We start from the raw sequence: 14,520 nt of genomic DNA on the forward strand, positions 1-14,520 counted from the left end.
TGACATTTAAAGAGAAAGGGCACTCATCGACTAAATCACCCAAAGAAACTAGACCCATAAATGAGGCTGGTGAAACAACGCCCCGTGGAGACCCTACATTAGCAGTAAAGTGGACCCCTTGCTAATCAATAATCAGGCAAGTGGAACGTATCCGTACCCAACAAGGCTGAAATCCCCGCCTGGAGTCTGCACAGCAGATCAAAGCACCGGAGTCGTCGGAAAACGTCAAGTAGGTGCTGACATCTTTACCCCCTATGCATATACCTATGTACATACCCAGTAGTGATCAGTTGACAGCTTATTGTGTTGTCTTGCCAACCCTGCTAAAATGCGCGGTTAGTCACCGCCACGTAAAAGGAGCTAAAAATACCCCACGCCCAGCCACGGACTAACCCGATCAAGCAGGAATTTACAGTCTGGGCTGTAGAACGCGTAGGCAGCGCTCATGTGAGACATTCAAATATCCCACAATGCCCATTCTGCCCGCCGCAGCATCGCACCAGATACCTATTTGACATCTACCACCATGGCGCCCTCCTACATGGTATTCGATCAACGGGCCGTCAACACGGCCGGACCACATCTCCTCAAGCGCGATCTCAGCGTCACTCACACCCAGGCCGTGACGCTGGGTGTGATGGCCGCATACGTGGTGGTGATTGCGCTGCTTTGGAACCTGCCGTATGTGCGCTGGTCGTTGTGGCCGTTCAAAGTAAGCAGACCCATTTTCTAGGCGCTGCGACAGCCGGGAACTAACCGCGACAGATGTTAGTGATTGCGTTCCACGAATTCGGCCACGCCATTACCGCCTGCTGTACCGGAGGTCGAGTCAAATCCATTTCGCTGGATCCGCACGAGGGAGGCGTCACGCATATGCAAGGCGGAATGAGCGCCATTACTCTACCGGCGGGATATCTGGGGTCGTCGATTATCGGGTCGCTGTTGATATTCGCCGGGTTTGATATTGTCGCGAGCAAGGTGGCTAGTATTATTCTGGGGGTTTGCTTTCTTCTTACGCTTTGGTGGGCGAGGAGGGATTGGTTGACGATTGTTACGGTTCTGTTGGCGGTGGGATTGCTCGTCGCGTGTTGGTTTATTGCGCATGGAGAGGCGCTGAAATGGGTTGTGGTAGGTTTTGGTATTCTCACAGAAGGAGAGAATGTGGCCTAACTGTGGATAGTTGTTTATTGGGGTTATGTCTGCGCTGTATAGTGTTTGGGATATTGTGAGTTGTGCTGGATGGCTGTCTTGCTGTGTGATGGTATGCTGACTGTAACTGTGATAGTGCGATGACTTGATCCTTCGCAAAGTCAACACCTCGGACGCTAGTCAGTTTGCGAAGAGATATGGAGGCTCCTCTCAATGCTGGGGTGTCATCTGGTCTTTCATTTCTCTTGCATTCGTCGCTGTTGCTATCGTTGCTGCGATTGCGGCCTTTCGCGAGTCGTTTAGCGAGCAAGAGAAGGCATCGCAGCATTTTATTCCGACTTGATCCAGACCAGGTTATGTTGTCATGATTAATGAGTCGAGTCATGAGGCTGGTTAGGGGAAGTTGTGATTTCGTTAATGATACCATTTGTTTTCTTTTATTGTCTGCTGGCAGATAGGAATGATTCATCCGAGCCAACATACAGTAGCGTAGTCATGTGCCTCAGGCGGGTTACCGAATGCAGCATCCCGCTGCAATGTCCACCCGTTTGCAACCCACCGATGATCCGGATCAAAGATTCTAGCAGTCCCTATGCATACTCCAACTTCAATCTGATCAGCCTACTCTTCGGCTGGCTCCCGCTTCAACCGAATCTGCATCGTCTCTGCTCCCTCAGGAAGACCCGCGCCGCTCCCACTGCGATCAAAGTAAAGTCTCCAAAGTCCTTTCACAGCATCACCATCATCTAATCCCAGATCCTGAGCCTCCTGCTCCTTTCGCGCATCCTCCGCCAGTCGCACGGCCAGCCATCGCTCGTTTCCCTCCAGCGTGACATACTGTTCGTCTTCCGACCAGTCAAATGGCCCACACACATTGCTCTCACTCTCCTTCCGGCCTCCATATCTCAGTTCATTCGTTTCACTATCCAGATACACCCAGCGCGCAAGCGGGGGATTCTCCGGACTCATCGTAATGAGTCCAGACGAGTTATCCTCTCCAAACGCTGGGTGCTCATAATATTGTCCGGTAAATGGGCCCATGCGAGAGGATGGTTGTTTCGTGATATAAAACTAACGTCGTCAGTATTTTACGTCTACCTCCATCTCGCAACAAGAATACTCCCCACAACATACCTTGTAATCCTGATCTAGATAAACCTTCGCATTCTGAACCTGCCGTCTCTGAGCCTGGGATCCAGCAGAAACCTCACACGTGGCTATCAAATGACATCGTTGTGACCGGGCCTCGTTCCTGCGATTATCCTCCTGGTCTCGTGCTCCCTTGGTAGCTTCATTCAGCCCAATAATAGTGGGCACCAATGTTGACATCATAATCAATGAAAAAACCATACTGAACAGACTCGGACCGTGGATGTCCAACTGACTGTCAACTCAAACAAACAGATCATCGACTCAGATGTAGTTCCGTTGCAACTATCATATATATTAGGTTCACCCGGGAAAGGCCCGTCTTCGGAACCCGTCATTCGGACCAATACCACGTCGAATCATACCCGGTTGGCACTCAAGATACTTGGCTGGGTGGTTGCATCTTGGCCGGAAGCGGAAGGTAGCAGCACTGCAAGCGGCCCATGACTCGACCATACCTTTAAGTACTCCAGTCGACCATGACATGGATATGTAATAATCACCCTGGATCCCGGATAAAAGGATTCTCTTATCCGTGCAGACCATGGGCGACAAAAGCCCTGAGGATATAACGAGGTGAGTGAAAATTCATGACAAGGTAACTTCTTACCCATGTCTTTATCCTTTATTCTTCAGAAGCACAGGTTAACATCTTCTGACCACCAGCGAACCACCCGAAACCCCAAGCATCCCAACAGAAAGCCTTCCCTCCCCGGCAACCAAACCACCCAAGCTCTGCAAGCGACGCAAATCAAGAAAACATTCCAACGCATCAATCGGAACCGTGGATCCACCACAGGAAGGACAGGAGGAGCAGAAGGAGACTCCTCCAGAGCAAACGGCCCCTCCAGCTGAAGAAACCCAACCTTCCGAAGAAAGCCCCCCGAAACCCCCCGCCGAGCCTGAGCCAACCCCCCAAAACGACAACAAAAACACCCCACAAGAGAAACCCCAAGACCCAAAACCAAACATGAGCACCGAAACAACCGACGATGTGACCAGCCTGACTAAGGATGTCGGGGAGAAAGCCGCCCCTGCCAAAGAAACAATCCGAGAAATAACCACCGGAGGCATGGACATGAAAATCGACGACGAAGACCTAAACTGGAAGTCATCCGACAAGGAAGGGAGCTTGCAGATTCGAATCCGACTTAACCTGCGCGCAAAAGTGCAGTTGAATCTTGATGCCAGAGTTAAGGGTGAGGTTGTGATTGGGTTGTTGTAGAGGATACCTTCTTCTTATCTCGCTGATGGACTTTTGCGTCTACCCTGAACATAATATTTCCAAATTTCCACCTAATCACATTAATCTTCTACCTCCACAACCTCCCACATAACATAGTACATCCTCCCAGGGCAATCCTTCCAAACAACAGCTCAAAAAAAGAAAAAAAAAAACACCAGAACACAGACACAAACCCCTTCATCTCAAGAATAGAGTGTCCCAGCTCAACTATCCATCCATCCATTCATACATAACTTCCTCATAAGTAAGACACCCACACAACCACCACCTCAGACACCCCCCACCTACATTATACTCCATCCCCTAAGTTTAAACCTTAATTTCAATCACAGGTAAACTCCACACCACCTACCTTCCCACCTATCAAACATGTCATGATATGTTAGTTTAGATTAGTTCTGGCAGTATACGAACTTGCTACTACTTACTTATTTATATTATATTACATTACATTAGTTTCAGTTGTATGTATAGGTGTATAGTCCTCGGCTTTTGTGAGGAGTTATTAGTGATGATAATATAGTTCTATCTAATAGTAGTAGTAGTAGTAGTAGTAGTAGTAGTAGGCACGGTAATCTAAATATTAATCAGTGTATAGATAACCAAGTCAACCCAAGAGGTTAGAATTAATAGTATGTTCAATTTATATACTAATCAAACTTATGCAGAGAACGACTTCTCGCTTAGAGTTGTGATACTATGTGATCATGAATATTTAGTTGTGGACCATCACCTAGCTAAGGTTCTTGGTCGACTAATAAGTAGTAAGATGCTTAGAATAAATATACAAAAAGATAAAGGGGCAGTATTTAGCCACTCACTTTCGGAAGTAAACAGCTTACAGCAAAAACTAGAGTGGTCAAGTCAAACATGCATGTACAAGGTTGTTCATAGAGACATGGATTTGGACAGTCAGATTAATATACAGGCTGGATGAATGACACCTCCGTGGTATGTACGTCAAGCCACCGCACAATCCTTCACCAAATTTTCGACCTGGGTATTCTTTTCCCGGAACACTGGGCCCAAGGTCTCAATAGTCTCGTCGGAAATATCCCGCCGCGCGGCGGCCATGGTCTCGTATTCCTCGGCGGGTCGTTGCCCGACCAGAAGCAAGGTCGTCAGGATGGTCATGAAACTATTCTTGGGGTCTTTGGCAATCTCGTAGATGCTGTCACCCAGGATGGTCGTGTCACCCACGATAGTGGCGATCTCGGAGAAATCCACAAACGCGTCGCTGATGGCGTCCACCTCGCCCAGGAACGGAACCACCAGGAAGATGGCACCCAGGATCTCCTCAATCATCTCCTTCCTTTCCCAGGCCTCTTCCTCCTTGCCGATCGTGACCACCTCCTGCATGGAGCTGACCGCTTGGAGGAGCAGCTCCACGGCCAGGGAGACGCTCTGCACAACATCATCGGTCACCCCGGGCCAGGCCCCCAGGAGCATCTGCATCTGCACCGCCAGAATGTTGGCCTGAAGACCTTCCAGGTTGGGTAGGGCCTGCTCCACCACAACGCGCGGGTCCGTGATGACCACGTTGTCGGCATCCTCGGGGATGCCGTACCAGGTGATTTGCGACGAATGGCATGAGGGGGCCCCGGCGGAAGTGCCGGTGCAGAGAAAATCGTCGACCTTCTTCCCGTACTGGATCCAGCTGGGCTGAATGCCGTAGTCGGCCAACAACATCGCCTCGAAGGCGGTGGTGTTCAGGGGCTCGTAGTAGATGCTGAAGACGCCCGTCGCGCTGTAGTTCGGGCAGCTGGTCTCTGTCTCATTCTTCCCACGGTACTCGACGATACAGTCGAAGTAGGCAAGGCCTGGTCCGGCCGGCGCCCAATACATAACACTGTCGAGGGAGCTGGTGATGTTGTTCTCGACGTACTTCCGGTAGTACTTTAGGGTATTGTTGTAGTTGTTGTGGGTGATGATCTCCGTATAGTTGGCGACCACCTCATCGATCAGATAATACAAAACTGTGAGCATGTGGTAGAGGATGCACTCGTCGTCCATGTTGGCCGCTTGCAGGTCCAGGTCCGCCATCGTCGTGATGTTCAGATCATAGTCGCACGGCGAGACAATCTGGCACCAGAATCGGGTGTCGTCGTCCGAGAAGGAAATCTCGTCACTTGCCGACCAGGAGTCCCCTTCTTCGCACTCGTCGTAGCAATTCCCGCGCTGGCAGGCAAAATCGCACAGCCCGTAGTCATCCCCCCCCCCCCCGGAGGTCAGATGCGCGGTGATGCTGGCGTTGACCACCGAGGCGAGATCCAAGGCACCGGTGGCGGTGCAGTTGCAGGCTTGGATCGGGCAGAAGCCGAGACCACAGGCAAAGCCGCAGAGATTTACCAGATCCCCACTGCCCTCGCCCGCGGTGCAGGCGGGCGGCGCAAAGTCCGAAACGGTGGGGATTGTCAGGGGGACCTCGACCGTGCCGCATGCGGTGGTCGGACAGTAGCCGTGGTTGCAATCGAAGGAGCATAAGCCACTATAGCTGGCGTCTTCGCCGGCGATGGGATAGCCCTGAACGCCCGTGTCTTTGGGCACGGTGGGCGGGAGACCGAGTTTGGAGCACACACAGGCCGACATTGGGCAGTATCCCCAAGAGCACGACTTTTCACAGAGTCCCAGGAAGTTGCCGTCCCCCCAGCCCTCCACGCAAGTTTGATCGCCCAAAGAGGAGGCCGGGGTGACGTTGATAGTGGTGGAGGAAATGGCACTTCCCACCCAGGCGTTCCAGTTCTTTACCCCGGAAGCCGCGGCACAGCCCGCAGAGATTGACTTGCGATGCCATCTGCCTGCTGCATCGCCTCCATGGCGCCCAGCGACGACCAGTCCGGTGCAAAAAAACAGCCGGTCTCGGCCTTGATATCGACCCAGTCGGCCGCGTTAGCGGGCCCCTCGAACGTGGACACGAACGGTTGGGAATTGTGGTGATAGTAGACATCGGGGGAGTCATAGCTCTGGATCAGGTCGATCACGTCGGCCTTGGCCCACGGCCCGTTCCCGGCATAGTCGAAGGAAAAGAAGAGGTAGAAGCCCACGTTCTCAGCTGCTGGAAAGGCATTCGCCACGGAAGCCGTGTTGACCGACTGGTCGGCCGTGATATTCAGGGCAAATGCATCAATGCGGGCGTCGATGGCCAGAGTCATCTCCGCTTCCCAGTCTGCGACAGTGTAGCCTTCCGTGTTTGACACCTGGATGCTATCAGGCGGCCATTCTAGAGCTGAACAGGGTAATGGAGATCAACACGTACCATGAAGTGAGCAAAAACGGCTCGGGCTGGAACTTGAGAGAAGAGGAAAGTGAGGGAGAAGAGAAGGGCAAGGCCCATGGTGGATGATAAGGATGAGTCAAGGAACATTGTAAAGAATGACAGGCGTTTCAAAACGCCAGAAGAACGAAGGTAAAGATCGACAAGAAAGGAAAGAAGGAGTGACAGCCCTTCAACGAGAAGGGAAGATTCAAGCAAACTCAGTGATACCAAGTCGAGGGGTCACCGTCTTCTGGCCCTCTTTATGAAGATTGGGAAAGCTGTGAGAAGCTGGGTTGACCGGCGCCATGGCCGGATGCGGGCAAAGCAAGAGGCCGAAATCGACGGTGGTAATGATGTGGTCCACTGTGTGTCTGGCAAGAAGACGTACTAGTCTGTCCTAGTTCGAGCTCCGTAGGCTACTGAGAAGGGTTTGATCAGGGGGTGGGTGCATGGCAGCGTTGCATGTGAGAGAAGGTAATATCGACCTAGTAGTATATTGTAAGAGTCTGGATGGAGGGATCATTAGTGGCATCTAGCGCCACACTGAACTAGATGCTGAATCATGGTAATATCCACAGGGAAATTACCAAAAACTAAAACCAAGACTAGGCTTCCCCCCCCCCCCCCCCCCCCCCAAAAAAAAAGAATAGAAAAAGAAACAGAAACAGAAAAAGGTAAAAAGAAAAAAAGGATGGAACGACTTACCCAACTCGGGCCATGTTCCGACGCTACGAAATGGCCTTGATATCACCCCAAATGGAGCTTCTCTCGCGTTGAATGACAGACGGATTAGGAGTAGACGTTGCTGGTCAAGTGAAGCAGTTGAAAACCGGGGCATAAGAATGGCGTTGTCTGTCTGCTCGTTGTGCTTTCCTTCTGACAGTCGCTATTCACTCTTCGTTCTTTCCATTGCTCTCAATTGAGTCATTCTTTACCTTGGATCTTATTCTCATCAACATTCGTTTCCTTCACAATGAAGCTCTTCCATCTGCTTATCTATGCTTTCTGCTGTGCATCCCTCGGCAAGGCCTCGGATCCCGCAGGCATCTTCGAGACCATGTTTTATTACTACGCGTATCGCATTGAAGCATCGGCATTCGCGAAGGCCGACCGCATGCTTGCATCGCAATGCGTGACTGCCACCGGGGAAATCTGTACCCTCAACGACTTTATCAGAAAAATCGCCAACAACCCAGGTGAACTGATCGCCGCTGGAGATACAACCTTGCCCGCCGTCGAAGGCGCGGATGTCACGTTTGCCGACATGGAATGGACAGGAGAATACGTTATTAGCAAACTATACAAAGGGGGGGGCGAAGATGAACCACATGGCCATGATGGCCGCAGTCACCAACCGCATTCAAGCCGCGCGCGAGATCATGACGGTCGACCCAGACCTGCTGTCCAGAGCAAAGGAAGGGCTCGCGCTTACCCAGGAATTACGGTGGGAAGAGAACTTCTCCAAGGTTCCAACGGCCTTTAACGACCGGTTCCCCGGGGTGACACTTTACGAGACTGAGACCACGTTGGACGGAGTCAAAGTCGACTTCATTGACTGGGTCAAAACAGGAACGGTCCAGGCATCCAAGACCAACTCGAAGGCAAAGGTTCTGATCAAGAGGTATCAAGACTGGGCCAAGACGCAGAACAACGAGGGATATTTTTTTCATCAGTCCATGTTGAGGAACGTTGCGGCTTTTCGAAATATTTTGGAGGGGGTGCCAACTTGCCACGCAACATCGGTTCGGTATAGAAAGAGTCCGTGAAGGAGGAAGCGGATTCCAGCAGCGAAGCGAGAGGAAGAAGAAAGACATGGTGGAGGTCCCGTGACTGACGAGCCCCCTGGTATTACTGTCTGTAATTTTGCGAAGCGCGCTAGTGCTGACCAATCAGCTTTAAGACTTCTCATTAGTCTAGTAACTTGCACACATTCTGCGTTTTTATTAGACTTTTTGAATACTTATAATAATATAACCTTCCTTAGATTATTATTACGTACTGTTTCAGTCCTCACAATACACTTAATAAGGTTCTTTAAAAGTGCTTAATAACGCTCTTTGAAAGCACTTGACAGAGCTCTCTGGTAATGTATGTAATCTGGTTTTGTAATCCACCGTACCGTACCCGCCGTAGCAGAACTAGTGTCACCAGTATTTATCCCACCAACTTTACACTCGGCCACTTCTCCTTTCTCCCATGACTCCCTCCTACTCTGTCGCATATTGAAAATGACGCTTGACAACCTTCCCGGAGAGTTGGTTCTTCGAATTATACCCCTCCTCACGGCGCATGATCACACGCAATTGGTGCTGGTTTGCAAGTCCTGGTACTCGCTGTTTATCCCCCATCTATATCACCATGTCATGATTCCCCTCAACTATTACTGTGGCTTCGGGTTTGGTCACATTAGTAAGAGCCTGGACCTCCCGGTGCGCCGGATTACCCTGGCTCTGATTGAAAATCCATCCCTCGCTCTCTTGATCCGCTCCCTGGAGCTTTATCCTAGCACTTGCAAGGGGAAATGGCGGGATGGACCCCCACTGAAGCCACTGCCTGAAGAAGCATACCGTCTTTCCATGCTGCCTTATGGTGAAGCTAAGCGCAAACACCGCCGCCAGTTCCATGCCTGGCGCCGAGACCTCAAGCAACGATCCGAAAGACAGGACTGGTATCGGCCCTACCGATATGAAGATGCCTGGCTAGCCTTGCTCTTGATGCAAGTCAAGAATCTTGAGAGATTCGCCATGGAACTACCCGAAGAAAGGGATCACCTCAACGAAGAAGTTCAACTCAAGAATTCCGTCCACTTTGAACGAGTCATCCAATGGGCCAGTAACCCGAACCTGGGAGTTCTAACACGCCTCACACACATCTCGTTAACCAACGGCCCGGCATTCTGGGAACCTGGGACTGCCGTCAACGCCGTTCCCTTGAACCGGCTGGTTCCCTATCTCCGGATCCCGTCAGTACGAAAGCTTTACGTGAAGAACCCGTGTGATCGGATCCGATTTAACATGCCGAAAAACAGAGACCTGGTCCTACCACTGACTCATCTGGATATAGAGGCTCCCGGTGAAAGACTGCCTAATCTCCCCCGTTTGTTAGAGAGATACCCAAACCTGCAGTCGTTCACCCTCGAACAGGGCGAATTGCAGAGAGAGCATGTGCACAATTATCCGGATTACTCGCTGTTGTACCAGCCTTTACAACAGTCTCAGTCTTCGTTGCGACACTTAAACCTGACATACCAAAGCGACCGAACCTGGCTGGATGCCGAGATCCCAACGCCTGCGTTTTTTGGAAGCTTAACGGAGTTTCGAAATCTCCAGACCGTCCATATGCGATGGAGTAACCTGGTGCCGTTTCTCGGGAAAGCGGCCTACGATCCCAGCACACCCCTTTGTGAGTTGCTTCCTCACTCACTACAACATCTGTATATCGAAGATTGCTTGATCCAGTGCTCTTCAGCTTTGTGCCGGGAATTGGAAAACCTGGTCACCCACATTTCTGAGACGGTCCCCATGCTGAAGACGTTATATCTTCGGTATGCCGCCGAAGAGCAAGCACCCGGGCAAGGGTGTAGGGAATGTGTCCAGGGTAAATGGCCCACATTGCGCATGATGGAACAAGACCCTATCTCCGACGGCCGCCTGCTAGAATTGCAAGGGAAATTCCGTGCCCTGGACGTGGAATTTCGTATCATCGAACGAAAAGCCAGAGTTCCCTTCCCCGAGGACGGTTCCATCAGGAAGAAGTGGCCGCGGGGGAAAAACGGTAAAATCGTCAGCATGTGATCTTCTCATTGTTTTCAGGGGTCGCTGTAATCTATTATTACCTTAGGTATATGTCTTGACTCAGATTATTTGACTAGCTGAATAGAGCCTATCACGGACGAGAACAATCCTATCTTACCAGTCTACCTTTCATACGGTCCGTTCGACATAGTCAGAACTAGCAGCTCAAACCATTGATAATTGAACGAGTACTACCAATCCCAAAAATGGGGTCGAGCACTTCCGAATGTCTCACACTGCGTCGGCTAGCCAGAATGGAACGATGCTACATAGACTCTACAGCGAGATTGCGAGAGAAATTGGGCAATACCTTTAGTTCAGCGGTTCATATTTCATTGGTTATTCCCTCATGCTCAAAGTTACAGTACACTTACATACATGAACGATGGTCGTGAACATGCTAACAGATGGAGGTTTTATTAGGTGGGGCATAACTAAGACAGCGGCGTGATAAACCACGGTATCAGAATGACGGCTAAGCTAACCATACCATTACCACAGGGAGAATACCAACCTAGTCGTTGCACTATTGAAATTCATCATTTCAACTAGCCACTTGCATTGTCTCCCAATAACGAAGTGGATTCGATCTGACCAATCCAGTTTCAACCATATGAACCAAAAAAACTTAAGTCCGTCTTGTATGGTGGTGGTGGAGACCAACGAGCATAGTAATCTCCGGAGAGTGATGGATGTAATGAATGGTATTGACAAATGAGCACGGCTATCAGGTGATGGCTCCGCTCTGAAAGTGGGTCGTTTGTTTGATTTTTTCAAGGCAATAGCGTGCTGTATGTCTGCCTGTCTAGTAGTGTGCTCAGAGCAGGTGGTTATACGTTTTTCTTGGCCCCGTCTGGGCACAAAGACTTGGCGAGGCTTGGGTCTCTCCGCAAATGCGAGGCCCTGCAGATTCCAGAGCTTCTGTACTTATCTGTACTTAACCTCCACAAGTTCCACTATCCTCTTCAGCATCAAAACATCGATTTCCTCCATGCGTGACTAAATACACGTGAAATTTGATAGATACCTACTGCACTACTCTTATTCGGCCATGGCACTGTCCTGCGTGGTATGTCTAAGGCTAATGGTCAGATGTGATCGTCAAGTCTTTTGTTCCGCTATTCCGCTATTCCGACGACCCCTTACACAGACCTAGACCCGGACCTTCTAACCTTTATGATATTGATCCTAACCAAAAGGACTGGGGCCAATGACTTGGTGAAATTTCAGCACGGATCTATGAACGGTTTATTTTCGCTAAATGCTGAGTGAAAAGATAAAGGCTCTTCTCTGGCCATCCTCTAGCAGACCTGCTCAAACATCTTTCCTTCACACGCAATCCAGCATCAACCCCAGACACTACCCTTCAAATTTCCAAAATCCCGTCCTAGACATGAATCTTCCCCACTGATCACCTACCCAATCCTCTGCTTCCTCCTCACCCAAACCTCCTTATCCCCCTCCGCCTCCCCACTCCCCTCCCTAACATCCACCTCCCAAATCTTCAACTTATAATTCCCACGATCCCCCTGTCCCGAAAAAAGATCAAACGACCAATCATGTTTCGGACACGTGATACCCGCACTCAACACGACCCCGAAGTCCTCAATATCGAATAAATTCCCTTGTGAGAGGGGAAACGATGAGTGAGGACATTGCTATTCCTTATTAGCTTTGTCCCAATTACTTCATCCAGATAACGTTCTTCTGGAAAAAGAAGGCAGGGGGAAAAGGTTGGGGAACATACATGATCAACCGCATGAACCTTCCCTTTATATCTAAACACCAGAACCTGATCTTTCATATCCCCTGGTATATCGATATCCGCTGTGATTGGCTCTGGGGGTGTAGTGGTGGTGGTGGTGGTGTTGGGGATGGTGAAAGCTTTGCAGCTCGGCGTTACCCGACACGTTCCATCGGGTTTGGATTCTACATCGGGGAAATCGGATAGGAGGCCGATGCGAACCCAGCCTTTTTTGGAGGTTGATTGGCGGGAGAAGAAGGGGAACATGGCTTCTCTTCTTTTCTTTTCTTTTTTTTTTTTTGGCCGGGGGGGAAGGGGGTTGGTTTTGGTTGGTTACGGGTACGGATATCTTCATAAGAGGGAGAAATCAGGATGTTGCAAGTAACTTGCATGTTGAAATAAACATCCCGCAGTACCTTAAAGTGGGGTGGAAAAAATGTGGACTAGGTGGAGTCCGATTGGTTAGGATGATGGGATCCATAAATATGGATCCGATGGTCGGGATCTCGGATATAGATTAGGCTAGTGGCTGGGGTGGGGCAAATAGCGTATAGCATAGATGTTAATCGTTTCGATCGAAAGAATATACGATTACGATGTATTTTTCGGGTTTATTTTGGGAATTAGATTAAATTACCACTAAACTTAATCTCAACGCAACACTAACCCCGCCCATCAACCACAGCATAAGATATAACCATTCAGCGTCTTTTGCTATATAGGGTTCTGTTTCTTCTATCTCTTATTTGTTTCAACTCGATACTGAAAAATAGCAGGATCAAATCCTCTTTCTTTCTAGACTATCCAAAGTGTTCTTCCATGGGGATTTAGACAGTTTCTTAACCGAGGTTCTCGTAGGCATGGCCATAACGAAGACAACATCTTCAGTCTTATCATCAAACTCTTACCTGCTCGCCTCTTGAACAAACCTTTCAAACACTGACACAGTCCCAAAGCATCTGATTCAATACTCCAAGGGATGAAAGTTTTTCCACCTAGGTAGGCTGGTCCGCTTTCTTAAGCCTTGAAAGAAGTTAATGGTATTATGCAATACACGCAGCCTGATAACTATCCATTATATCCGTTGGATGGAATTGCGTTCACGCTAGTATTATTCTTTCAAACAGCAGCACCACCAAACTCCACTTCTTACAATGCTGAAACTGGTGCAAAACCTCAGTGTAGTTGATACTGGTAACTTACCTTCTTCAGGAAAGATATAATACTGTTACTGACATCAACATGATCATAGACGGGTACATCGACCTTAACATCAACTGCTGAAAGATAACAAAGACTGTTTGATAAAATTAAAACACAACTAGAATCAAAAGCGTTGTCTTCTGATTCAATATCAGACAAGAACAAACGGGAGTAGGACTATCCCGGAAAGAAAATCAAACCCACAGCCTAAAACATCACTAATTCATTATATCTGTGGTGAGAGTTGACACCGTCAACGGCCACGTGGGTTTGATCTAAGCATCCTAATCAATCACAACAGAGCATATGACGTGAAAATGTATGTTGTATTCCGCTCAAGTACTATGAAATTCTTTAGCCGTAAGAAAGGACAGTTTGTGTGTCTTTCGAGGGGGGGTCCGTAGCATAACCGCCACAAGAGATTTCGACCCGTCTGATGACGAAGCTGTAGAAGGTATAGTACTGGTGACTAGCAACTACCAAGCAACGTGATATGGAGTGGAGACGATAGTATTCAACTGACTAACTGGGGTGTTTGTGTGTAGGTGTTCTGGGATACGGAGGTGTCAGTAAGTAGCGAGGGAACAACATAGAGCCGAAGCCCCACCTACCGGTACCACCTTACCATACCCGTATTGCACTAACGTATTAACGTATTGTGATTTCAGGTTTGTCAGTGTATTCCCGAGCCAGTGGTGTAAGTTTGGGAAAGGAATTCATAGTAACCCCAACGTAAACCGGTTGAGGACAAAGTTCTGTAGAACGGCATCAATGGACAGTACTCGTAGTTTCTGAGATAGATATTCTTGAGAAACTTCACTGACTAGGTATACTTGTGGTTTCATTGATGAGGTTGTAGTTTTGATACATGGATTATTTCACGTGGTAGTGTTTCCAAGATGATGAATTTATAGATATTCGTTGTTGTGATTGTTGGTTCTTTTGAAAGACACTTTGCATAGTATGGGAGATACCAGGT

General features: G+C 49.2%; 7 protein-coding genes across 7 annotated transcripts; 4 read left to right on the forward strand and 3 right to left on the reverse strand.

Annotated features, from left to right (window-relative positions):
• Positions 1–526: 526 nt before the first annotated feature.
• Positions 527–1,644, forward strand: BO94DRAFT_569847 (M50 family metallopeptidase; the record flags this gene model as incomplete). The annotated part of the gene is made up of 4 exons (XM_025614760.1): positions 527–712; positions 766–1,128; positions 1,181–1,225; positions 1,286–1,644. 4 exons carry the CDS (start codon positions 527–529, stop codon positions 1,490–1,492), a joined length of 801 nt encoding a protein of 266 aa, XP_025462190.1. The 3' UTR covers positions 1,493–1,644.
• A 124-nt stretch (positions 1,645–1,768) lies between these two features.
• Positions 1,769–2,662, reverse strand: BO94DRAFT_540207 (uncharacterized protein). The gene is made up of 3 exons (XM_025612863.1): positions 2,234–2,662; positions 1,914–2,176; positions 1,769–1,857 (listed from the first exon to the last, which is right to left on the reverse strand). The coding sequence occupies exons 1-3, from the start codon at positions 2,479–2,481 to the stop codon at positions 1,853–1,855; spliced, it is 516 nt and encodes a 171-aa protein (XP_025462191.1). The 5' UTR covers positions 2,482–2,662; the 3' UTR covers positions 1,769–1,852.
• A 180-nt stretch (positions 2,663–2,842) lies between these two features.
• On the forward strand, positions 2,843–3,573 carry BO94DRAFT_579315 (uncharacterized protein; the record flags this gene model as incomplete). Its single annotated transcript, XM_025615262.1, has 2 exons — positions 2,843–2,874; positions 2,965–3,573. 2 exons carry the CDS (start codon positions 2,843–2,845, stop codon positions 3,521–3,523), a joined length of 591 nt encoding a protein of 196 aa, XP_025462192.1. The 3' UTR covers positions 3,524–3,573.
• Positions 3,574–4,504: 931 nt separating this feature from the next.
• Positions 4,505–6,878, reverse strand: BO94DRAFT_551031 (uncharacterized protein; the record flags this gene model as incomplete). Its single annotated transcript, XM_025613519.1, has 3 exons — positions 4,505–6,263; positions 6,293–6,741; positions 6,801–6,878. 3 exons carry the CDS (start codon positions 6,876–6,878, stop codon positions 4,505–4,507), a joined length of 2,286 nt encoding a protein of 761 aa, XP_025462193.1.
• Positions 6,879–7,773: 895 nt separating this feature from the next.
• On the forward strand, positions 7,774–8,566 carry BO94DRAFT_551032 (uncharacterized protein; the record flags this gene model as incomplete). The annotated part of the gene is made up of 2 exons (XM_025613520.1): positions 7,774–8,085; positions 8,108–8,566. 2 exons carry the CDS (start codon positions 7,774–7,776, stop codon positions 8,564–8,566), a joined length of 771 nt encoding a protein of 256 aa, XP_025462194.1.
• Positions 8,567–9,028: 462 nt separating this feature from the next.
• BO94DRAFT_503282 (F-box protein) lies at positions 9,029–10,682 on the forward strand (the record flags this gene model as incomplete). Its single annotated transcript, XM_025609468.1, has 1 exon — positions 9,029–10,682. The coding sequence occupies one exon, from the start codon at positions 9,029–9,031 to the stop codon at positions 10,592–10,594; it is 1,566 nt and encodes a 521-aa protein (XP_025462195.1). The 3' UTR covers positions 10,595–10,682.
• A 1,327-nt stretch (positions 10,683–12,009) lies between these two features.
• BO94DRAFT_527679 (Rieske (2Fe-2S) protein) lies at positions 12,010–12,682 on the reverse strand (the record flags this gene model as incomplete). Its single annotated transcript, XM_025610396.1, has 2 exons — positions 12,342–12,682; positions 12,010–12,252 (listed from the first exon to the last, which is right to left on the reverse strand). Exons 1-2 carry the CDS (start codon positions 12,603–12,605, stop codon positions 12,010–12,012), a joined length of 507 nt encoding a protein of 168 aa, XP_025462196.1. The 5' UTR covers positions 12,606–12,682.
• Positions 12,683–14,520: the final 1,838 nt, after the last annotated feature.

The sequence above is a fragment of the Aspergillus sclerotioniger genome, assembly GCF_003184525.1.
Source record: "Aspergillus sclerotioniger CBS 115572 chromosome Unknown BO94scaffold_44, whole genome shotgun sequence".
Classification (NCBI taxonomy): Eukaryota; Fungi; Ascomycota; class Eurotiomycetes; order Eurotiales; family Aspergillaceae; genus Aspergillus; species Aspergillus sclerotioniger.

Bases quoted from the DNA above. Each gene is read 5' to 3' on its own strand.
- BO94DRAFT_540207 (XM_025612863.1), bottom strand. From the start codon at position 2,481: ATGATGTCAACATTGGTGCCCACTATTATTGGGCTGAATGAAGCTACC. The intron at 2,177-2,233 runs CTGACGACGTTA...GGGCCCATTTAC, and splicing joins ATGGAGGTAGACGTAAAATA to CGGACAATATTATGAGCACC.